Source organism: Leucoraja erinacea, chromosome 36 (genome assembly GCF_028641065.1).
Source record: "Leucoraja erinacea ecotype New England chromosome 36, Leri_hhj_1, whole genome shotgun sequence".
Classification (NCBI taxonomy): domain Eukaryota; kingdom Metazoa; phylum Chordata; class Chondrichthyes; order Rajiformes; family Rajidae; genus Leucoraja; species Leucoraja erinaceus.
Genome location: NC_073412.1, coordinates 9,873,196 through 9,897,350, shown reverse-complemented (window position 1 = coordinate 9,897,350; position 24,155 = coordinate 9,873,196). Strand labels below are relative to the sequence as shown.

The 24,155-nt window shown below is 42.1% G+C and overlaps 1 protein-coding gene across 1 annotated transcript in view; it reads left to right on the top strand.

Moving 5' to 3' along the window:
• Positions 1 to 24,155, top strand: part of sin3aa (SIN3 transcription regulator family member Aa) — a 74,910-nt gene that overhangs the window by 41,918 nt on the left and 8,837 nt on the right. The window contains exons 10-18 of the mRNA XM_055662649.1: positions 1,070 to 1,188; positions 3,924 to 4,134; positions 5,356 to 5,472; positions 8,457 to 8,695; positions 9,931 to 10,114; positions 14,561 to 15,140; positions 20,164 to 20,333; positions 21,431 to 21,604; positions 22,314 to 22,406. Coding sequence (XP_055518624.1) covers positions 1,070 to 1,188; positions 3,924 to 4,134; positions 5,356 to 5,472; positions 8,457 to 8,695; positions 9,931 to 10,114; positions 14,561 to 15,140; positions 20,164 to 20,333; positions 21,431 to 21,604; positions 22,314 to 22,406 — 1,887 coding nt within the window. The remainder of the gene's footprint in view (positions 1 to 1,069; positions 1,189 to 3,923; positions 4,135 to 5,355; positions 5,473 to 8,456; positions 8,696 to 9,930; positions 10,115 to 14,560; positions 15,141 to 20,163; positions 20,334 to 21,430; positions 21,605 to 22,313; positions 22,407 to 24,155) is intronic.

Here is a 24,155-nt window from a genome sequence, read left to right as displayed (position 1 = left end):
CTCTGTCAAAGTTTTCCTATGGAATAACTTTTTTTAAATTTTGGATTGGTAGGAATTGCTTGGATTTAATGTGTTGTGGGTGCTTCAATTGAAAGTGAAACAATACACATCTCCTAGTTGTAATATTCCAACATTTCGTGATAAATCATTTCACAAATTTGGAATTATCCAAGGATATTAGTTTTATTAAACAGCCGATTATGAAAAAAAACAGCGACAGACTTCACCTGAATGGGATTTGGGAAGGTAGGGGTCTGCCCAGTAAATGGAGGACAGAACAACACCTCATATTTCGCTTGGGCAGCTGACTCCCCAGCGGTACAAATACTGATTTCTCCAATTTCAAGTAGCCCTTGCTTTCCCCCTCTCTCCGTCCCTCCCCCATCCTAGTTTTTATTGTCCTCCTGATTGAATATCACTGATTGTATGCTTCATTGTCACCTTCCCCTCAAGCTAACCGTGTACCATTCTACATTTCCTTGATCACCATGCTCTTTGATCTGTGTTTTCACACACTACCCTTCCAGGGGCGACAGATAGCACAATGGGCTAAGAGTTCGGCTGGCGACCGGAGGGTAGCCGGTTCAAATCCCGCTTGGAGTGCATACTGTCGGTGTGTCCTTGGGCAAGACACTTCACCCACCTTTGCCTGTAATGGAATGTTACGGCGGCAGGCGCGGGCACACCGCGACGCCCTGTGTCTCCCTTTCGAGGGAGATGCTAAAAATGCATTTTGTTGTCTCTGTACTGTACACTGACAATGACAATAAATTGAATCATTTCATTTCATCTCTCTGTCTCCCTCTCCCCTTACTCTCATCGAAGAAAAGGGCCTCGACCCGAAACTTCTCTGCAGCAATGCTGCCTGTCCTGCTGAGTTACTCCAGCATTTTGTGTCTATCTTCGGTGTAAAACAGCATGTGCAGTTCCTTCCTACACAAACAGAGGACGTGGCTGCCTGCTGCATTAATGAGGCCCTTGCTCTTAAGAACTTTCATTCAACTTCTCATTTAGCACAAACGATTGCAGGAAGGAAAATGCTAATAAAGTATGATCACTTTGATTTTAGGTTCGAAAAGCACTGCGGAGTGCGGAGGCATATGAGAATTTCCTACGCTGCCTTGTGATTTTTAATCAAGAAGTGATTTCTCGTGCAGAACTGGTCCACCTTGTGTTTCCGTTCCTGGGGTGAGTAATCTCCGAGAGGATGGGGGTGTTTGGGAGAGGTTTCTGATCAGCGTTATTAAACTGTGAAGACTGCAGCAACATTTTTCTCTTAAAAAACAAATATCTAGCCAAAGTTTTGTTTTGAAGATAAAAGGATTTTTGTGGGTTACAATTTCTTCATTTAACAATTCAGCGAATTAACTTGCACAGAACAATATAGCAAGGGGCGTGTCCTTCGGCCCACAATGTCCGTGCTGAACATGATGCCAAGTTAAACTAATCTCTGTCTGCCCATGATCCATGTTCAAGAAGGAGTCTGAAGAAGGGTTTTGGCCCGAAACGTTGCCTATTTCCTTCGCTCCATAGATGTTGCCGCACCCGCTGAGTTTCTCCAGCAATTTTGTCTACTGCCCATGATCCATGTCCCTCCATTCACTGCACATCCATATGCCTAAGCAAAAGCCTCTTTAACGCAACTATCGTATCTGCTCCACCACCACCCCTGGCAATGCGATCCAGGCACCCAACACTCTCCATGTAAAAACCTTGCTCCGGATATCTTAAAGCTAGTCTTTGACATTTGACACATTTTAGGCAATAAGATATAATTGGGTATCTTGAATGAGAGCTAAAAAATTTAAAAAAAATGAGTATTGGGATGTAAAGGACTCTCCCGACGCTGGGGCAACAGCACACGGCCAGAACGGCCAGGAACATCAGGCCTCCGTAGAGGCAATAGCGGAGGCCTCAATAGGCCTGACTTTGGGAGAACTGGGGATGGGGACTGGACATTGTGCCTTCCCCCACAGTGGTAACCATTGTGGGGGGATGATTTTTTGTGTGTAAGTGAATATGTTAGTTTGTGTCCAAGATGGCTGTTGGAAGGGAGAGTGTACGCTGGCGCGGTTTAGCTGCCGCTGCTCTCTCTTCACATTGTGTTTTTGATTTTTTGTCTTTGGAGCGAATTCTGTCTTTAATTTGTGTATTGGTGATGTCCTTATTATTTATTTTACTCCGACTATATGTTTTTTCTCTCTTGTTAATTTCTGTAAGGTGTCCTTGAGACTTTGAAAGGCGCCCGCAAATAAAATTTATTATTATTATTATTATTAAATTGGGGAAATAATTTTCACTTTGAACAAGCTAATCAGCGGTTAAAAACGTTTTCAGGATATGGAATTAAGAATGCACTTTGCTGGTAACTGGTCACTAAAAATGCAAGAGAACTGCTTCAGGTGACAGTTCAACTTGGGCCCCAACGTTCCTTGTTGAGGCCTACATTAAAGGCTTGAGCATGAAAGAGTATTTCCAGGTTAATCTGTTCACTGGAACAAGTGATTATATTGTGCTTGAAATTACTGGGGTTGAAGATCATGTGATAGATGCTAAAACGTGACAGAATGTAGATGAGTGCACATTTCCTGAGGATGAGCTGCTCATAATGGTGAACTCTATTTAACATTACTGCTCTGCCAGCTCTTTAATTGACTATAGTTTAATTTCCATTACGTGTTATTACAATGTTGCACCAGTTACGATCAGTGACTATTCTCTAGGCCTCATTAAACAAAATAGTTTGCTTTGCTCTGAAATCAGTGGGTGGCACATTCAGGCATTAGCGGGGTTAAAGGAAAGAAACATCATATCAACATTACACTTGTTTCTAAATAAGAGACATATTGTACGTCTCCCACTTTCCCTGTCTACAGTCTGCATAGTAAAACTTCTCAATTACTTTCATATAACCTCGCCACTTGGGAATATTGTGCGAGTGTGTGTGAAGGGACGTGAAGCTAAGGCTAGCAAATTTAGCTGTGTTGCAGATAAGCCATGATCACTTTGATCGCCAGATTAAACCAAAGTGCCAATTTACATCTTTCATTAACATTATTTTAACAAGCAGAAAGCTTGTTTTTCGATCGATGTAGTCAGCCTAGTTTGGAAAACCTTGAGAGAGAGGGAGAAACTGAAGGCCAAGTTAGATTGGGCAGATACACATCAATGATGTCAGGGGTTATGGAGAGAAGGCAGGGAAACGGGGGTTGAAAGGGAAAGATAGATCAGCCATCTTCACACAGAGAGTGGTGAATCTCTGATCTGAAGGGTAGACTTGATTGGCTATATTTAAGAGGGAGTTAGATGTGGCCCTAACCGGCAACTCAGAGGGTACAGGTACGGGATACTGAGTTGGATGATCAGCCATGATCATATTGAATGGCGGTGCAGGCTCGAAGGGCCGAATGGCCTACTCCTGCACCTAATTTCTATGTTTCTATGATTGAATAGACTTGATGGGCCAAATGGCCTAACCGCAACTCATGAACTTCTATCAAACTAGAAAGGAGAAGGGCAGCACCGTGAAATGGCTCGTAGAACTATTGCACTACACCAGCAACGTGAGTTCTATTGTGGCCACCAGTACTGTCTACGTGGAGTTTGCACATTCGTCCTCTGACCATGTGTGTTTCCCTGGCTGCTCTATTTTCTTGAAATTTTCCCAAAGGCACGTAGATGGGAAGTGTGTAGTTGAGTGGTAGAATGGGGATGGGGAGCAGAGGGCAGGGGGGGGGGGGGGGGGGGTAGGGATAGGGGCGGTGGGTGGGTGGGGAGGTGTGGAGAATAAAATATAGAATTTGTGTAAATATGTGCTTGATAGATGGGCACTTGATGTGGACCCTGTTTGCATAATGACATGTCTCCTTGCTGTGTGATTCTGTGAGCCAGATTTTACAATTTGTATTCCTATTACCTTGCAGAAAGTTTCCTGAACTCTTTGTCTGGTTTAAGAATTTCCTGGGTTATAAGGAATCTTCTCACATTGAGGCATTTCCAAAGGAGAGAGCTACAGAGGGTATTGCAATGGAGATTGATTATGCTTCTTGTAAACGACTTGGTTCAAGTTACCGTGCCCTGCCCAAGAGCTTCCAACAACCCAAGTGCACTGGCAGAACTCCTCTTTGCAAAGAGGTAAGGGCCATTTTATGAATGACTTTGTTGCACACTGAAGTCTCTGGTAGATAATGATGAAGTTTCTAAATGGCTGAACTGCTTGTGTTTGCAGGTTTTTGTGCAGATGACTTATGCCCCTGTCCCACTTAGGAAACCTGAACGGAAACCTCTGGAGACTTTGCGCCCCACCAAAGGTTTCCGTGTGGTTCCCGGAGGTTTTTGTCAGTCTCCCTAATGGTCGAAAGTGGTTTCCGCATCTTCTATGTTCCGGCGATTATTTCAAAAAATTCAAAACCGGCCGTGACTAAAAATAGTCGAAGCCGGTTGCGATGCTAGTTGAAGGTGGTTGCCGGAGGTTGCAGGTGGTTGCCGGAGGTTGCAGGTGGTTGCCGGAGGTTGCAGGTAGTGGAAGGTAAGACCTTCCATTACCTGCAACATCCGGCAACCACCTTCAACTAGCATCGCAACCGGCTTCGACTAAAAAATTACCGATTTTTAAAACGGCAACCTATTTATAGTCGCGGCCGGTGTTGAATTTTTTAAAATAATCGCCGGAGCATAAAAGAAGCGGAAACCACTTTCGACCATTAGGGAGACTGACAAAAACCTCCGGGAACTGCATGGAAACCTTGGGTGGGGCGCAAAGTCTCCAGAGGATTCCGTTCAGGTTTCCTAAGTGGGACAGGGGCATTACCGACTGAGTACAAATGTTTTCATCAACGAGCATAAATAGCTCGAGCAATGTATTAATAAACATTTACAAGTAGTTTAGTTGCCAAGCCAATTCTTAATACTTGCCACTACATGACAAAGTTGTACAAATCTAGTCACAGAGTACAAAAGGGAAATAGTCTATGATGTGTGTGTGTTTTTTTTAACATGTCATTCTCCAAACAGGTTATCAAAGTAAAGTTTTGTAAGTTCTTTCAGAGATAAAGTGGCACTGCCAGGATATATATGAACATAGGTAGGAGGTAGACAAAATTGCTGGAGAAACTCAGCGGGTGCGGCAGCATCTGTGGAGCGAAGGAAATAGGCAACGTTTCGGGCCGAAACGTTGCCTATTTCCTTCGCTCCACAGATGCTGCTGCACCCGCTGAGTTTCTCCAGCAATTTTGTCTACCTTCGGTTTTCCAGCATCTGCAGTTCCTTCTTGAACATAGTTAGGAGCATTGATTCTTGCAGCCAGTCACGTGTCGTTCATCTAATTGTTGCTGATCATCGATGCTTTTATTTCAGGTTCTAAATGATACGTGGGTGTCTTTCCCTTCCTGGTCCGAAGACTCCACCTTCGTCAGCTCGAAGAAAACGCAATATGAAGAGCACATCTACAGGTGTGAAGACGAGAGGTTTGAGGTAAGAAGGCAGGCATGCGAGCACACAAGCCCATTATGAAGTGGATATTGGGGTTTTTGCAAGCATTTTGCCACCGCAATGTGGACAATGGTTGCTGCTGACAGGTGTGCCTTTGGTTTGCAACCACTGCCGTCAATGTTAATTGGGCATCATGGTGGCGCAGTGGCGGAGTTGCTTCTTTACAGTACCAGAGATACGGGTTCGATCCTGACTGTACAGAGTTTGTACTTTCTCCCCATAACCTACGTGGGTTTATCTCCTGGATCTCCGGTTTCCTCCCACACGTACAGGTTTGTAGGTTGATAATAATAATAATATATTTTATTGTCATTGCACATAAGTGCAACGATATTTGGTATGCAGCTTCCATCCGATGTCATAACTTAAATAACTAATAAAATTTAGATTTAGATACCCAGAGAACATGGTTTGTAAAAAGAACATGAAAACAGTAAAACAGACTAAAGTGCAGATGTGTCTGCGTGACGTGACCATCCGAGGGAGACAGTCCAGGGGGGTGGGGGACTCTCAGCAGGGCCGGTTCTGAGCCGCTATAGCTCTGGGAATGAAGCTGTTCCTGAGTCTGGAGGTGCGGGCGTAGAAGGCCTTGTAACGTCTGCCGGAGGGAAGTAGTTCGAACAGTCCATTACAAGGGTGTGAGGAGTCTTTATGGATGCTGACAGCCTTCCTGAGGCACCGTGTTTGGTAGATGCCCTCCAAGGATGGTAGCGGTGTCCTAATAATCCTCTGCGCTCTGTGGACGATGCGCTGAAGAGCTCTCCTCTCCGCCTCCGTGCAGCTGAGATACCACACAGAGAAGCCATACGTTAGTATGCTCTCTGTGGTGCAGCGGTAGAAGGTTGTCAGCAGCTGTTGCGGCAGACAAGTCTTTTTTAATGTTCTCAGGCAGAACAGTCGTTGCTGTGCCTTCTTGACCAACGCAGAGGTGTTGGTGGACCATGTGAGGTCCTCTGAGATGCGAGTGCCCAGAAACATAAAGCTGGACACTCTCTCCACACTTTCCCCGTAAACGGAGATTGGGGCGTATTCTTGCTTGGATCGGATTGGCTTGGTGGTAGGATAGTGTAAGTGCGGGGATCGCTGGTCAGTGCAGAGTCAGCGGGTTGAAGAGCCTGTTTCCGTGCTGTGTTTCTAAACTAAACTAAAATTTGCTAACATTGCTTCGGAGTAAAGATTTAGGTTCATTGTTGCCACATATACTGAGGTGCAATATCAAGCTTTTGTTTTGTATGCTAACCAATTAAATCGGGTAATATTATACATAAATACCATCAAACCACTCGAGCACAGTAGATAGAGCGAGGATAGGATACCGAGTGAAGACTATAGTTCTCAGCATGGTAATGTAACAGTTCCTTAGATAACGTTCAATGTCTGCAATGGGGGAGAGGAGAATTGGTCAGTACCCTAGCTTATGAAAGACTGGAAGGACCTGATAACAGAGGGGAAGAATAAATAATTATCAAGCTAGATTAACAAATAGAGCAAAAACAAGGAACAGCAGATGCCAGTTTTTTGGGTTTTTTTAAAGACATAAAGTGCCGGAGTAACTCAGCGGGTCAGGCAGCATCTGTGGAGGACTTGGGTAGGTGATATTTCAGTCTGAAGAAGGGTCTCGACCTGAAGCATCACCAATTCATGTTTTCCAGGAATGCTACCTGACCCACTGAGGTATTCCAGCATTTTGTGTTTATGTTTGTAAACAAGGAGAGCAACTGTTGTTGGCCTCGATAATGTTTTATTTCTACAGTGACTCTTTGATACAAGAAAGACAAAATCCCTGCTGCAACAGGCAAAAAATACACTTTCTCCCGTCATTAGAATAGGAGGCTGGCTTACATCACAGCTCACAACCAACCTTTGTTGCATTAAAGACCTCTGATAGGTTGTATGTACTCTATTTGCCAATGGTTGATTAATCTATTGCTGCTACCAGTAACATCTATACGTTGAGCCTTTAGTTCCTCTTTACATATTCATGAATGAATTGTATCTCCACAAGTGTTTTTGCCTGAGTTCTAGCCACCATCTGTAGCTTGAATTTATAACAGTTGGCATTAATCCAGGCATTGAATTTGGTAGATTACGGTGTGATACAATTAAGCATTAAAGGTATTAGAACGACACGGTAGGAGATAACAGTCCTGGTATCAGAGCTGGGCAATTTAAGAACAAAGTGAGGAAGCATTTTTCCCACACTGGAAAGCTGAGCTCTTTCTCCCCAAAATGCTACAGATACGCCAACTACAATGGTTACATTTCTATAGGAAACGGATATGAAGCTCATGCTGGGAAATTGGGTTGTGTTGCAGATAAGGCGTGATCATTGCGCTGCATGTAAAAGGCTCCAGTTGTGTAGTAGCCCACAATTGTCACCTCATTGAAACATACAGAAAGTGAAAGGCCTGGATAGAGTAGATGTGGAGAGGATGAGAGAGTCTCATGCTAGAGGTCATAGCCTCAGAATTAAAGGACGCTCTTTTAGGAAGGAGGTGAGGAGAAATGTCTTTAGTCAGAGGGTGGTGAATCAGTGGAATTCTTTGACATAGAAGGCTGTGGAGGCCAAGTCAGTAGATATTTTTAAGGCAGAAACCAAGCGTAGGCTTGGCGATCGTTTCGCCGATCGCCTCCGCTCGATCCGCATTAACCAACCTGATCTCCCTGTGGCTCAGCACTTCAACTCCCCCTCCCGGGCACAGCATTCGGGAATTTATTTGGGTTTTTTCTCAGAAAAGTCCTACAGACATTGACTAAGTATTCCTTCAACAGTTAATGTTTTGGGGGTTGTTATTCATACAGTGCCAGTCCCCCCTGAAATGTGAATGTTGAGAGCTCGATACCTGACTTTGTACTTTAGAATGTCTTACCTTCTCTGACATAAAACTTTAGTAAATGGAAAAACTTAAAAACTTCTGTCCTACAAAAAAGAACAAGTTACTTACGTCGGGGTTTTTTTTTCACAGCTCGATGTCATCTTGGAAACAAACCTAGCAACAATCCGTGTCCTGGAGACTGTTCTGAAGAAGCTGTCACGGATGTCAGCGGATGACCAAGCTAAATTCCGTTTGGATAACACCCTTGGAGGAACCTCAGAAGTGATTCACCGGAAGGCTATTCAGAGGATATACGCAGACAAGGCTGCAGACATTCTTGATGGCCTGAAAAAGAACCCTGGTGTAGCTGTCCCTATTGTACTGAAAAGGTAGCTTTATTCTGATTTTGTTATTATTATCTAAGTATGGCTAAATGTGCTAAATATGACCATTCCAGAGAAGCTGAACAAGTGGAACCTATATCTGTGATTATGTCATTTTCCTTCATGAGCTTCAGAAATGTGACCAAGTGTAGGCCATGCAACTGCTGGAGTGGCAGTTCAGTTATTCTGTACAATCATTGTTAATCCCATCGGCTCCACTTTACTGTCTGATCTTCAGTTTACCAATGACCCTCTAAGGGAAGAAAATTCCTCCTCTTATAGACACAAAATGCTGGAGTAATATCATGCGATAGGAGCAGAATTAGCCCACCGGCCCATCAAGTCTACTCTGCCATTCAATCATGGCTGATCTATCTCTCCCTCTCAACCCCATTCCCCTGCCTTCTCCCCATAACCTCTGACATCTGTTTTTTTTTTTTACACCAAAGATAGATAAAATGCTGGAGTAACTCGGGAATGGTGGAAAGAAGGAATGGGTGATGTTTCAGGTCAAGACCCTTCTTCACAAGTCTCGACCTGAAATGTCACCCATTCCTTTTATCCAGAGATGCTGCCTGTCCCACTGAGTTACACCAGCATTTTGTGTCTGCAGTTCCTTCCTACAAAATTCCTCCTCTTGTCCTAAATTTCTCATCCTCTCTTAAATAAGTGACCCCATATTTTGAAATTATGTCTTGTAGTTCCTCTCTAAGTTCCTCTCTGAGGGGAAGCGTCCATGTTGTCACCTCTCTCATCCAGACTTTATCCAGATTTTCACACCAAAATCACTCAAGTGAGGTACTGGATTTTGAAACCTTGCCCTATAATCTTCAGGAGAGGATTGGGATGGAAGTTTGGAAGGATCAATCTATATTTTTGAAGATGAACCTCGCCATGAATGAACTTTAACCGTTGGAACAATCTTAAATATGGCCACTTTAACTCAGTGTATTTCTTTGATCTATATCCCTAGTCGAATACTGCTGCATCTGTGGAAACCGGGTGTTACAAGCGGTGTGACGTGGTATCAGGCCCTCTGTCCCTCTGTGGGCAGTGTTTCATGGGAATCTGCTTTCTGAAGATTCGATTTGTAGATCCAGCAATGCCCAATTTTTCCCCCCTTTATGTCTTTTTAAAGTTTGTTCTACCTTCCGTTTATTTCAAACTGCTTGTAAGTTGTAACTCGGAATCTTTGGAATTTTTATGTTAGATGTTTTTTTGTTCTTGTCTCCCCTCTGCAGGTTAAAAGCAAAGGAGGAAGAATGGCGGGAAGCACAAAGAGGTTTCAATAAGATCTGGAGGGAGCAGAATGAGAAGTACTACTTGAAGTCCCTGGATCATCAGGGAATCAACTTCAAACAGAACGACACCAAAATTCTGCGCTCCAAAAGTTTGCTCAATGAGATTGAGAGCATATATGATGAGGTATAGAGTCATAGCTTTAAGGGTCGAAACAATAGTGTCAAGTCAAGAGAGTTTATTGTCATGTGTCCCAGATTGGACAATGAATTCTTGCTTGTCAATCTTTATCGTCATAGAGTCATATCGTTGTATTGTCTAAAGTAACTGCTGGGGTTTGGCCCATATGCCCACAAAACCTATCCTATCCAACCTCTCTATTGTTAAATTGAACGTTGTATTAGAATTTGGAACCTCATCTTTACCAAATTTCTATTACTTATTTTATAAGAGGCCCCTCGTCCCAATTTATTTATTTAATTTATTATAAACATTCCCATATACAGTCCCACCTGCCCGCGTTTGGCCCCTATATTCCTCAAACCTGATCCATACTTAACTTAAGTTTATTGACTTAGTCTTATATAGTTTGATTAGTATTATACACCCATAAAATTATACATGTGAAAATAATTATGGCTTCCCAATTAATATTTTTGTAAGAATAAATATTTCCATTTATAAATCACTTCTTTAATATAATGTCCCAGAATTTTCTCCAATTTAACGTGGTGAGCGAATATTATATTATTATTAAATAAAAATGAGCGTTTTAAATTATATTTTAATCCCTCCAAACCTATAAATTATCCATTACCTGCCTAAAAGTGTCTTTAATTATAATAAATTCTAGATATAATTTAAATATGTCATCTGAAATTTATATTATGGCCAACATTATTAAATAAATTTTATAGATGGTATTAATTTATTCTTGATAACATCTCTGGGGTGATAAAATTATATTAACTTATATTATATTATGTCTATTAAAGTATCTATAATTAATAATTTAACTCGGAACATATGTATGGATTGTCCTTAGATTTTAAAACATTAACCTAAACCTGGTCCTCAATATTTATACAAGGGAAAAAAACGAGAAATACACTCTATTTATTTACCAACTGGAGTGTTTCAGCTTATCCCTAAGATCTCCTGAGATGTACAATCCAAGGAAGCATAGATTAATAATTATAGCCTATACTGTTTACCTTTCATTGTCCTTGAAATCTGCAGAATCCTTTAATATGTTGTTATGACGTGACAATAAAATAAAAGTAGAAGATTTAGAGGGACTTTAGAATAATTTTGTTTTTTTATAATATGTTTTAAAAATTATAATTTAATAACTGTAAATGTGTAATATTTTTTAAATGAACTGGAATTAATTTCATATTATGATATAATTTTTTACTTCGACCTCATATAACAATTAATGCCACTGAGTGATGGGAAATTATTATATTAATGCAGATGTTTAATTCATGTCATATAATGGACAATATAATTATTATATTGCAATTAACTATTAAAAAAATTTTAATTATTGTAATGATTTTAATTTTGATTATTTTATAAAAAATGGACCACCGTATTATAAATTATATAGCTATGATGGTGATTGTAAGGAGGGAAATTACTTAATTACCAATTTCAGGATATATTTTTTATATTCCAGCCTATTTATTTATTGTATTAAGAGCTCGGAAAAAACTATTTTCCTCTAATTGATATATATATATAGTAATATTTATTATTAACTTTATAATATGTTATTTGTAATTATGTTTATTTCTATTTTTTAAATGCAGTATATTTTTATTCGGTTTTATTTGCTGTTCTTTTACAATTTATTAGTTTGCCTTAGTTGTGAACTTTTAGAATTGGAGAAGTATCACGCAATTTGATTTTTTCTCACTTATTACCTATTTGTGATGTAAAATGACAATAGATCATCTCTGATTCACGCCTCCCTCTTATCGCATTGTAATGGCGGAAGATGATGGGATACACGAATTAGTCAAACTTCCCAAAATTTAAATAATTTATCAAAAATTGTCCTTTTAAAATGATTTTCTGGAGAGGTGAGAAAGATGATAGGACAATTATGTAATTGATAAATTTCATGGACAGAACTAAGTATCCCATCCAAGCCAAAAAATTATTGTTCTGACAACAAATAGTCTAACTGCGTTTGGACGATATGTACAACCTGTTGATGCCTGTTTTATGCCATTACCTTCTGTTCAGGAATGGTCTATATCCCTAAACATACTGCTGCATCCCTAAAGGAGTGTGATTACAACAGGGTGTCCTGTGACCTGGTATCAGGCTTCTGTCCCTCTGTGGGCAGTATTTCATGGGAATCTGCTTTCTGAAGATTCGATTTGTAGATCCAGCAATGCCCAATTTTCCCCCTTTATGTCTTTTTAAAGTTTGTTTCTGCCTTCCGTTTATTTCAAACTGCTTGTAAGTTGTAACTCGGAATCTTTGGAATTTTTGTGTTAGATGTTTTTTTGTTCTTGTCTCCCCTCTGCAGGTTAAAAGCGAAGGAGGAAGAATGGCGGGAAGCACAAAGAGGTTTCAATAAGATCTGGAGGGAGCAGAATGAGAAGTACTACTTGAAGTCCCTGGATCATCAGGGAATCAACTTCAAACAGAACGACACCAAAATTCTGCGCTCCAAAAGTTTGCTCAATGAGATTGAGAGCATATATGATGAGGTATAGAGTCATAGAGTCATATAGTTGTACAGGGTCGAAACAATAGTGTCAAGTCAAGAGAGTTTATTGTCATGTGTCCCAGATAGGACAATGAAATTCTTGCTCGTCATAGAGTCATATCGTTGTACAGTGTGGAAACAAGCCCTGTGGCCCAACTTGCCCACACTGACCAACATATCCCATCTACACTTGTCCCACCTGCCTGGGTTTGGCCCATATCCCACAAAACCTATCCTATCCAGGCACCTCTCTAAATGTTTATTGAACGTTGTGATAGTTCCTACCTCATCTACCTCGTTCCATACGATACAGCATGCAAAGAGGCCCTTCTTCCCAATTTGCCCACACAGGCCAACATGTCCCAGCTATACCAGTCCCACCTGCCCGCGTTTGGTCCATATCCCTCCAAACCTGACCTATCCATGTAACTGTTTCTTAAACATTGGGATAGTCCAAGCCTCAACTGCCTCCTCTGTTCCATACACCCACCACCCTTTGTGTGAAAAGGTTATCCATCAGATTCCTGTTAAATCTTTTCCCCTTCATCTTGAACCTATGTCCTCTGGTCCTCAATTCACCTCCTCTGGGCAAGAGACTCTGTGCATCTACCCGACTATTCCTCTCATGATTTTATACACCTCTATCAGATCACCCCTCATCCTCCTGCGCTCCAAGAAATAGAGTCCCAGCCAACTCAACTTCTCCCTATAGCTCAGACCCTAGTCCTGGCAACATCCTTATGAAATACAGTAGATGGCATTTAATCTTGAAAAATATGAGGTGATAGACTTTGGGACTGAACATTATTCCTGTTATCCTGTATCTACACTGTGGATGGCTCGATAAAAATCCTGTATTGTCCTTCCACTGACTGGTTAACACGCAACAGAAGCTTTTCACTGTCTGTTGGTACACGTGACAATAAACTAAACTAAACAGTGTGATTGTACAAGGGAAATTGAAGAGAGGACTCACTGAGTTATTCCAGGGCTGGAGCGTTTCAGCTTTGAAGAGAGATTGATTTGGCCGAGTTTTATTCCTCTGGGAGGAGAAGGTTGAGGGGAGAACTAACTAAGATGTACAAAATGATGAGAAGCATAGATGCGGTAGAAAGGAGGGAAGTCTATAACCAGAGTGCCCAGGTTTAAGTCCAGCGTTTTGTGCCTATCTTCGGTATAAACCCACATCTGCAGTTCCTTCCTGCATAGTTAAGGAAAGTAGAAGATTTAGAGGGGACTTTAGGAAGTTTTTTTTTTCTCACATAAAGAGTGTTTGAAATCTGGAGCACACTGCTTGAGTTGGTGGAAGACGCATATATTCTCAGGTGTGCACTTCGACCCTCATAACAATGAAGGCCACCTGCTGAGTGATGGAAAATTAGGATTAGTACAGATGTGTATTTGATAGCCAGCATGGACATGGTGGGCTGAAAGCCTGTATCTCCCATTGTATGATTGTAAATGTATCTGGTCTTCTGGACCACCATGTTATCTATCGCTATTGTGTGATGATTGAAGACTGTGTGATGCCTGAAGACTGCAACGACCAGGTTCAGGAATAGCTACTTCCCCACAGCCATCAGGCTATTAAACTTGGCTCGGACAAAACTCTGAACATTAATAGCCCATTATCTGTTATTTGCACTTTATCAGTTTATTTATTCATGTGTGTATATATTTATATAATGGTATATGGACACACTGATCTGTTCTGTACTCATGCCTACTATGTTCTGTTGTGCTGAAGCAAAGCAAGAATTTCATTGTCCTATCAGGGGCACATGACAATAAACTCTCTTGAATCTTAAATGTATCTGGTGTTGTTAATGCAGTTGTTGAAGGTTTTTGCTGTTCTTTTACAAACTTATGCCTGATGTTGTTTCTTTTTTTTATTTGTGCATGTTTAGCGGCAAGAACAGGCATCAGAAGATCACGCACATGTGCCATCTGGCTCTCACTTAACCTTTGTTTATGAGGACAAGCAGATCATGGAGGATGCAGCCTCCCTCATTATCCATCACGTCAAGCGGCAAGCTGGGATACAGAAGGAAGATAAGTACAAAATCAAACAAATAATTTATCATTTCATCCCAGACCTTTTGTTCGCTCAGCGAGGTGAGCTGTCAGATGTAGAGGATGAGAAAGAAGACGATGAGGATGAAGAAATGGACATGGACGAGAGCACGGGGGCAACTAAAAAGCACAATGGCATCGGCAGTAGCCCACCCAAGCCAAAACTTATGTTCAGCAACACGGGAGCACAAAAACTGCGGGGCATGGACGATGTGTACAACCTATTCTTTGTGAACAACAACTGGTACATCTTCATCCGGCTGCACCAGATCCTTTGCTCGCGACTCCTGAAGATTTACAATCAAGCGGAGAAGCAGATTGAGGAGGAATGCAGAGAAAGGGAACAGGAAATGCTGACAGGAAAACGAGACAAAAATGACAGTCCTGCTATTCAGCTTCGACTAAAGGAACCGAGTGAGTATATAAGAGTTTAAGAAGGAACTGCAGGTGCTGGAAAATCAAAGGTACACAAAAATGCTGGAGAAACTCAGCGGGTGCAGCAGCATCTATGGAGCAAAGGAAATAGGCAACGTTTGAGGCCGAAACGTTGCCTATTTTCTTCGCTCCATAGATGCTGCTGTACCCGCTGAGTTTCTCCAGCATTTTTGTGTAGGAGTGAATATATACATGGGGATCTCAGTGGGCCTTCCTTTTTGGAAAATGCTGCCTGCCGTTTATTTATTTTCCTATCGCAACAGAGTTACAGGCTAGGCTTCAAATTATAGTGCTTGAGCTGTGGACAAAACCGACAAAAGTCTGTGCCAAGAACAGCAGTACAGTGCCGCAGCAGTAGAATTGCTGCCTCTCAGCGCCAGAAACCCGGGTTCGATCCTGACTACACGTGCTGTCTGTACAGAGTTTGCATGTTTTCCCTGTGAAATCTCAGAATCTCAGGTTTCCTCACACATCCCAAAGACGTACAGGTTAACTGACTTTTGTAACTTGTCCCTAGAGTGTAGGATAGTGCTAGTGTACGGGGTGATCGCTGGTCGGCACAGACCTGATGGGCTGAAGGGCCTGTTTTCTGCACTGTATCTCTAAATTCTAATGTCTGAAAAAGCAGCAGGAATTGGGTGGACAATGCTGAGAGGGGCCGTAATGGCGGACAAGAACTATGAAGGGCCAAATGGGAGGTTGAAGAGCAGGGTCAAAGGATGCTGCTAACTCTCTGGAATGCCTCGTCAGTCAGGCATTCGCATATCTAGATGTGAAATTGATGAGGCCAACCTCCTGTTTTTAACCGGTTAGAAGGCTCAGAACACCGTTTTGTATTTCAGTGTAACATTTTATATACCACACAGGTGGTATTTGATAAGTTGGAGCTGGAATTGTGATGTGTGATCCACAAACGTTTGCCTTCATTGTGCCTGTTTCTTGTTTCCTGGAAATGTTAAGGAACATAAGTTACAGTGATGTAGCGGTAGAGTTGCTGCCTTACTGCGCCAGAGACCCGGGTTTGATCCGGACTACTGAATGGAGTTTGTACATTCTCCCCGTGACCGCATGGGTTTTCTCCGAGATCTTCGGTTTCCTCCCACATTCCAAAGACGTACAGATTTGTAGGTTAATTGGCTTGGTATGAATTTAAAATTGTCCCTAGTATAAGTAGGATAGTGTTAATGTGCCTGGATCGCAGGTCAGTGCGGACTCGGTCGGGCGAAGGGCCGGTTTCCGCGCTGCATCGCCAAACTATAAATTAAACTAAATTTTAATATTTTTCAGTTCTGTCCCCAGACATGATAGCAAGGTCAAGATTGGCCAGGCTAGGCAGGATCATCGTCTGTTTATCCAGAATGAAGTTACAGTTCCTCATTCACTATACCTGCACAAACTGACCATTTTACAAGTAACGTCCAAATGCTATTTTTGTTTTCTGGAGTCAAGCACGGAGAGCAGGCATCAATGTTCAGTGCTTTTCTTCGTGAATAGTAATTGGAAATAACAAAAGGCTGCTTGTGTTAAATACGTTGACCTATGGTTGTAGGTCGGGATGATTTATTTATGAATGCATTGTTGCATAGTTAAGCTGCATTGATTGCACTGACTTGAGTGTCATCACAATTGATTCTCTATGTTTACCTTGTGGTGAAAGAAAACTGTTTATTGATTCACATCCAACCTTGTCTGATGAAGCATCTGCTCAACTGTTTCCAGTGAGACTTAAGAAGCACATTTATGCCAGATAGGAACAAGTAGTAGATATTGCACATTGTCAGGAAAGCATTATGAAATTAATGCACTTGATGTGTGTGGCACTGAGTATGTATCGCCATGCTTGAATGCTTTAAACACCATTGAACATATTTAAAACCGCAGCATCTTCCATTACACATATTTTACCCGACAGTGACGCACTGCTTAAATAAAATAAGTTCTAAACTGCAATTAGTTTGGAGATACAAGGAATTGCAGATGCTGGAATCTTGAATAAAGCACAAAGTGTTGGAGTAACTCAGTGGGTCAGGCAGCATCTGTCTGGGGGGGGGGGGGGGGGGGGGGGGGTGGGGGGATGGATAACAAGATACTTCTTCAGACTGATTTATTAGTTGAATCTTTTCTTTTGCATGTTCTTTTATTTATTTTACTATGTGGTGTCACTTCACATGATACTTGTAAAATCACCACTAAAATGTTAACAGCCAGTTAATATCCGATGAACATTGGAAACAAATTGGAGACACATTTGGCTGCTGGTGCTGGAATCCTGAGCAAAAAACTCACTGCTGGAGGAAGTCAGTGGGTCAGGCAGCATCTGTGGAATGAAATGAAGGACGGTCCCCACCTGAAACATTGTCTGTCCGTTTCCTTCCATGGATGTTGGCCGATCCATTGAATATCCTTCAGCAGTTTGTTTTTTGCATTGGGAACAGATTGTTTAGGTTCAGGTTTATCATTGTCACGTGTACTGAAGTACAGTGAAAAGCTTTGTTTTGCATGCTATCCAAACAGATCAGACCATACATAAATACAAACAAGTCAAACTCAAATACACTAGGTAGAACAAAAGGGAAGTGCTGAATATAGTTTACAGCATTGCAGCACATCAGTTCCAGAGATGAAGTCCAACGTCCTCAATGGGGTAGAGGTGAATTGACAGTACTCTAGCTTATGGAAAGACCGTTCAGAAGCCTGATAACACGGGAAGAAACTGCTCCAGAGTCTGGAACAGAGGGGAAGAAGCTGTTCCTGCACACTTTCAGGCTTCTGTACCTTCTGCCGTACCGGAGCAGGGAGAAGAAGGAATGACCAGGGTGAGACAAGTCTTTGTTTATGTTAGCTGCTTTTCCGAAGCAGCATGAAGTGTAGATGGAGTCAATGGAGATGGAGGTTAGATCTCTCTGATGGACTGGGCTACATCTACAACTCTCTACGATTTCTTGCAGTCTTGGGCAGAGCTCTTCCCAAACCAAGCTGCAATGCAGCCCAACAGTATTCTGTCGTGCGTCTGTAGCAGTTTGTAAAAGTTACTCGAGACTCTGGCCTGTGGGTGAAACCTACTGGTGCCAAATATGGTCGTGTTTTCACTCCTGAGTCAGAAAGTTATTGGATTCAAGCCCACTGCTGCACGATGTGAGCACATAAGCTTAGTTTCATTGTAGTTATTCTGCCCTCTGCTGTAGTAGTACTGAATATTACATTGTAAAAAGTGGCATTTGTCAAATAAGACTTTAAAATTATTCAATGTGTACTTGTTCTGTTAATTCACATTGATGTAATAATCATATGCCACTACTTCAGTGGGAATAGTGAGTTCTTACTTTTATTCTGTTCAAATTCCTCTTTCAATGAGCGTAACAATATACAGTACTTGTAGACTGGCCGATCTTCACATTGCTGTTTATTCATTCATTCAGCTGTAACTTACACATTAAATTAAATGCAGCGGAATATTCCTGGCTCTCCGATATTTAACTTTCTTTAAGTAAGTATCCTATTCTATTTGAGATAATAACTGAACTAACTTAAAATAACAAATTAAATTATCTGTGTCCATCCACCCTTTCAATCTACATTCCAATCATAAAACCACAGACCACAAGACATAGGGGTTTAATTAATCCATTCAGCCCATTGGATCTGGGCCACCATTCGATCATGGCTGAAATATTTTTATACAATATTTTATAAATATATAATAATTTATATATATAATTGTATATATTATTATATAAATATTTTTCCCTCTTAACCCCATTCTCCTGCCTTATCCCCGTAAACTTTGTGAAGTATCATGTATGTAATTTTAGACAATAGACAATAGGTGCAGGAGTAGTCCCTTCTAGCCAGCACCAACACCGCCATTCAATGTGATCATGGCTGATCATCCCCAATCAGTAACCCATTCCTGCCTTCTCCCCATATCCCCTGACTCCGCTATTTTTAAGAGCCCTATCTAGCTCTCTCTTGAAAGCATCCAGAGAACCTGCTTCCACCGCCCTCTGAGGCAGAGAATTCCACACTCACAACTCTCTGTGAGAAAAAGTGTTTCCTTGTCTCCGTTCTAAATGGCTTACTCCTTATTCTTAAACTGTGGCCCCTGGTTCTGAACATCGGAAACATGTTTTTTGCCTCTAGTGTGTCCAAGCCCTTAACAATCTTATATGTTTCAATGAGATACCCTCTCATCCTTCTAAACTCCAGAGCGTACAAGCCCAGCTGCTCCATTCTCTCAACAAATGACAGTCCCGCCATCCTGGGAATAAACCTTGTTACTTGTGGCAGGGAAGAGGTGTGCGAGACACATTGTGTTTCTGGTGTACAGACCGATGTTTATAAGAGTTTGAGGCAGAAGTGAAGGGCTGAGAATGACATGTGCCAGTGAATTACATGTGACTGCTATGTTTAGAAAACTCAATGCAGTCACTCACCAATGTTGTCCGTCCTAAATTACTTCACATCCATTAAAGATATTTTTGAAGCAAAGTTGGAAATAATTGGCAGCCAATTTACACACTTCAAATGTCAGCAACACGATAATGACCAGTTATATTATCTGTTAAATTTTCCCGATCTGAAACCTCCTCACCTTTGCATGTCCTCCAAAACAAAATGCTGCCTGACCTGCTGAGTTACTGAGGAATTTATGAGTTTTTTTGCAAACTAGCTTCTACTGTTCCATGTGTTTAAATTATCTTTAAGGGCGACATTGATTAAGGGATGTATATTGACCTGAACATTGGGGATAACTCTCCTGCGATCTCCAAAACCTAGCCGTGGCATTTTATATACGTCAGTTAAAAGAACAACTGGGAGTTGAAGATCTCATTTGAAATCAGCGTTCCCTCAGTTGTGCCTGGGAGTGTCAGACCCCAGTCAAATCTTTGTGTCGTTTCTGCAGGTCAATGCCTGAGATCTGTTATGTAATAGTTTGATAGGATCTACTTTGCCCGACTCCAAGGTACGATGCTGAAACCTGCTTTCTCTTGTCTAATTTCAGTGGATATTGATGTGGAAGACTATTACCCAGCTTTCCTTGATATGGTGCGGAACCTTCTAGATGGCAACATGGATTCCTCCCAGTATGAGGACACCCTTCGGGAAATGTTTACCATTCATGCTTTCATCGCCTTTACAATGGACAAACTCATCCAGAGTATAGTCAGGCAGGTAAGCTGTCACCGGCCGAAGCCTTGGTCTGAATGTTATCTGAGTGGATATTTCCCTCTCTGCTCATTATTGGGGACTGCATTGGAAAGTCAGCAGCTGTTGTATGAAGCAACATTTTGGATACAAAGTAATCTGGTGAAGCACGACCATTGGGGCACCATAACTCAACCGAGCTGGTCGGGTAGAAATGCAAAATGTAAATTGTGAGGGGCAGGGATGGTGCGTGTGTGTGAAGGAAATTGGAGGAATAGGGCGAGGAGCCTAACTTCCACAATTGTCCCACCACTGCACTACTTGTCGCTTTACCTCCCCCCTCAACTCCATCCTAGGACCCAATCAGTCTTTCCAGGTGAGGCAGAGATTCACCTGCACCTCCTCCAACCTCATCTATTGCATCCGCTGCTCTAGGTGTCAACTGCTCCACATCGGTGAGACCAGGCACAGGCTTCGCCCAACACCTCTGCACAGTTCGCATTAACCAACCTGATCTCCCGGTGGCTCACAACTTCAACTCCCCCTCCCATTCCGAATCCAACCTTTCTGTTCTGGGCCTCCTCCATTGCCAGAGTGAGTCCCACTGCAAATTGGAGGAGCAGCACCTCATATTTCACTTGGGTAGTTTACACCCCAGCGGTATGAACATTGACCTCCAATTTCAGGTAGTCCTTGCTTTCTCCCTCCTTCCCCTCCCCTTCCCAGCTCTCCCACAGCCCACTGTCTCTCCGCCTCTTCCTTTCTTCTTCCCTCCCACCCCCACATCAGTCTGAAGAAGGGTCTCGACCCGAAACATCACCTATTCCTTCGTTCCATAGATACTGCCTCACTCGCTGAGTTTCTCCAGCATTTTTGTCTACCTTCGATTTTCCAGCATCTGCAGTTCCTTCTTAAACATTAGGAAAGATCTTTCTCAACCACGAGGTATTGTCTGTCATGTGTTCACCAGGTTTTGTTTCCGCTTCTTTTCCGGTTCCTTCTCCAGATCATATTGTGGCACAGGCCATGGTTGCTTATCCTGCCCTTCAATTTCTAATGTGATTTTGAAATCTAAAAACATATTTGAAACCTATTCTCACCTTTTTGTGATTTGCTCTTTTCAGCTGCAGCATATTGTGAGCGATGAAATCTGTATACAGGTGACCGATCTCTATCTAACAGAGAGTGGAAACTGTGCCACCGGAGGCCCCTTGGTCACCACGTCCTCCCGAGCTGCTATTGAAAGCAACTACCAGCGCAAGTCTGAACAGCTCATGTCAGATGAGAACTGCTTCAAGGTAAGTGTGTTCAAATATTCCTCCCTCATTTAAATGCTACCCAGCTCTTTCTAAATTACCTCTCGGAAGTTGTGGCAGGGAATGAAGAAAGTGACACCTGAATGGATTTATGATCAGCAATTTGGGAAACTCCCCTCTTCCTTAATTCTGTTCTGTGCAGTCCATTTATTTCTGCTCTAAGGATTGAGCCAAAATGTATAAGAAGGAACTGTAGATGTTGGTTTAAACCGAAGATAGACACAAAAAGCTGGAGTAACTCAGTGGGGTCAGACAGTCTCTCGGGAGAAAAGGAACAGGTTATGTTTCGGGTCGAGATCCTTCTTCAAGTTGAGGGATAAGTGACGTTTCGAGTCGAGACATCACCTATTCCTTTTCTCCAGAGATGCTGTTTGACCTGCTGAGTTACTCCAGCTTTTTGTGTCTATCTTTGAGCCAAAATGTATTAACTTTCCAGTTTTATTTTTAATACTTTTGATGAGGACGTAGAGGGGAAAGTATCCAATTCACGTTTGTTTATGGATGGGACAAGGGAGGTGGGAATTTGTACGCTATTAAAGGTTTTATTATTTTGTTGAAAAAGAGACATTTGCTGGATGTGTTGTCAGATCAAATATATTAGTCGTAAATATATTATACTTATATAAGTAGGCAGGAATTATGTATACTTAAAGCCATCCAACTCTATAATGTTCCCATCCTTTGCTCCCAGCTTACATTCATACACAGCCGAGAACAAGTTACATTGACTATAGACCTGCTGGACACTGAAGAGGAAAACTCAGATGGTCCCGTGGAAGCAGAGGTAAGCGCAACACGTTGACGTTTAGATTAAATTGGACAAGGGTGCATAATTGTCATATGTACCAACAATAGAGGGTGGCGCAGCGGTAGAGTTGCTGCCTCACTGCGCCTGAGACCAGGGTTTGATCCTGACCGCAGGTGCTGTCTGTACAGAATTTCTACGTTCTCCCTGTGACCACGTGGGTTTTCTCCAGGTGTTCCAGTTTCCTCCCACACCCCAAAGATGTGCAGGTTCATAGTTAAATTGCCCCTTGTGCATCGGATAGAACAAATGTATGGGGTGATCATTGGTCTGCTCAGACACGGTGAGTCGAAGGGCCTGTTTCCCCACTAGTGTTTGAGGAAGGGCTGTTTATAGAGTGTAGGATGGAACTGCAGATGCTGCTTTATACCAAAGATAGACACAAAATGCTGGAGTAACTCAGCGGGTCAGGCAGCATCTCTGGAGAGAAGGAATAGATGACGTTTTGGGTTGGAGCCCTTCTTTGGACTTCATGTTCATGATCTCTTGTTGCTGATTAACAAGCGATGAGATTGTGATACTTTATTTTGCGGCGTTACTTGTCGGGCACTGCGGCACTGCCAGTGGCTTCAGCGTTCCTCTTTAGTTCACATGTGGAAACTTCACTCAGCATCTCTTTCCAATATGTGCTGTTCCTGGCATGGTCTTTACACTCTCCTTATTGATTCAAGGTTGATCTTCTAGCTTGATGACAAACCGAGGTGAGGAATACTTTGGGCTGTGAAGCCACAGGTTGAAGAGGTTAGCAATTATCATACTGGTAGCTCATAGAATCCCATTGATGCCGATGTTTAGGATTGCTACTCATGGAGTTGTACAGTGTGGAAACGAGCCCAACTTGCCCACACTGGCCAACATGTCCCAGCTACACCAGTCCCACCTACCCGCATTTGGTCCATATTCCTCCAAACCTGTCCCTATCCATGTAACTGTTTCTTAAATGTTGGGATAGTCCCGGCCTCAACTACCTCCTCTTTCCTTTCCTTAAGAGCCATTTCCAGGTTTCTGGGTCATCAATTGCACATAAGCCCGGCTGAGTCGGGTATCAGAATCCAAGGCACATTTTATAATGCAGAAATTAATACTGGGCTGTAAATAGCAGATATATTTTCATTTTGTTTAATCTGAACTCACAGCTTCTGTTTTAAAGTACTGTGCCAGTTACCATTTATGGCATCCAATCCTGGTAGAAGAAGAGGTTGTGTATGAGGCTGAGCTCCTTCCATTCTAGCCTTGTTTGGGTTGATGTGTTCAGCTGCTCCTTGAAGTTTCCTTTACGAAAGGCTAATTAGACCTTGATTTTTCAAATCCTTGTGTGTTGAGTGTTTTGTATGATGTTACTATCATTCAGAAATGAGTCTGGATGCCTCCCAACTCCTCACAGCTGTATACACTGACTTTTGGCAGAGATGTAGGAGTGCAATGCCTAAATGCTCCTTTGGCAATATAGTCCTGAGCCCATGGAGACTGGAGACAACTTGCATGTCTTTGATGTGGTTGGGGGAAAAAACAGATAACATGTTTCTCTAATTAGAGCCAAGATCAGCCTCTTAGTATGAATCAGCTACTGCCTAAATATTCTTCCATTGACTGAAGTTCTGTCAAATTCACTGTTTTCATGTCTATAAGTTATAGGTGCAGAATTAGGCCATTCGGCCCATCAAGTCTACATTCAATCATGGCCGAACTATCTTTTCTTCTCAACCATATTCTCCTGCCTTCTCCCTA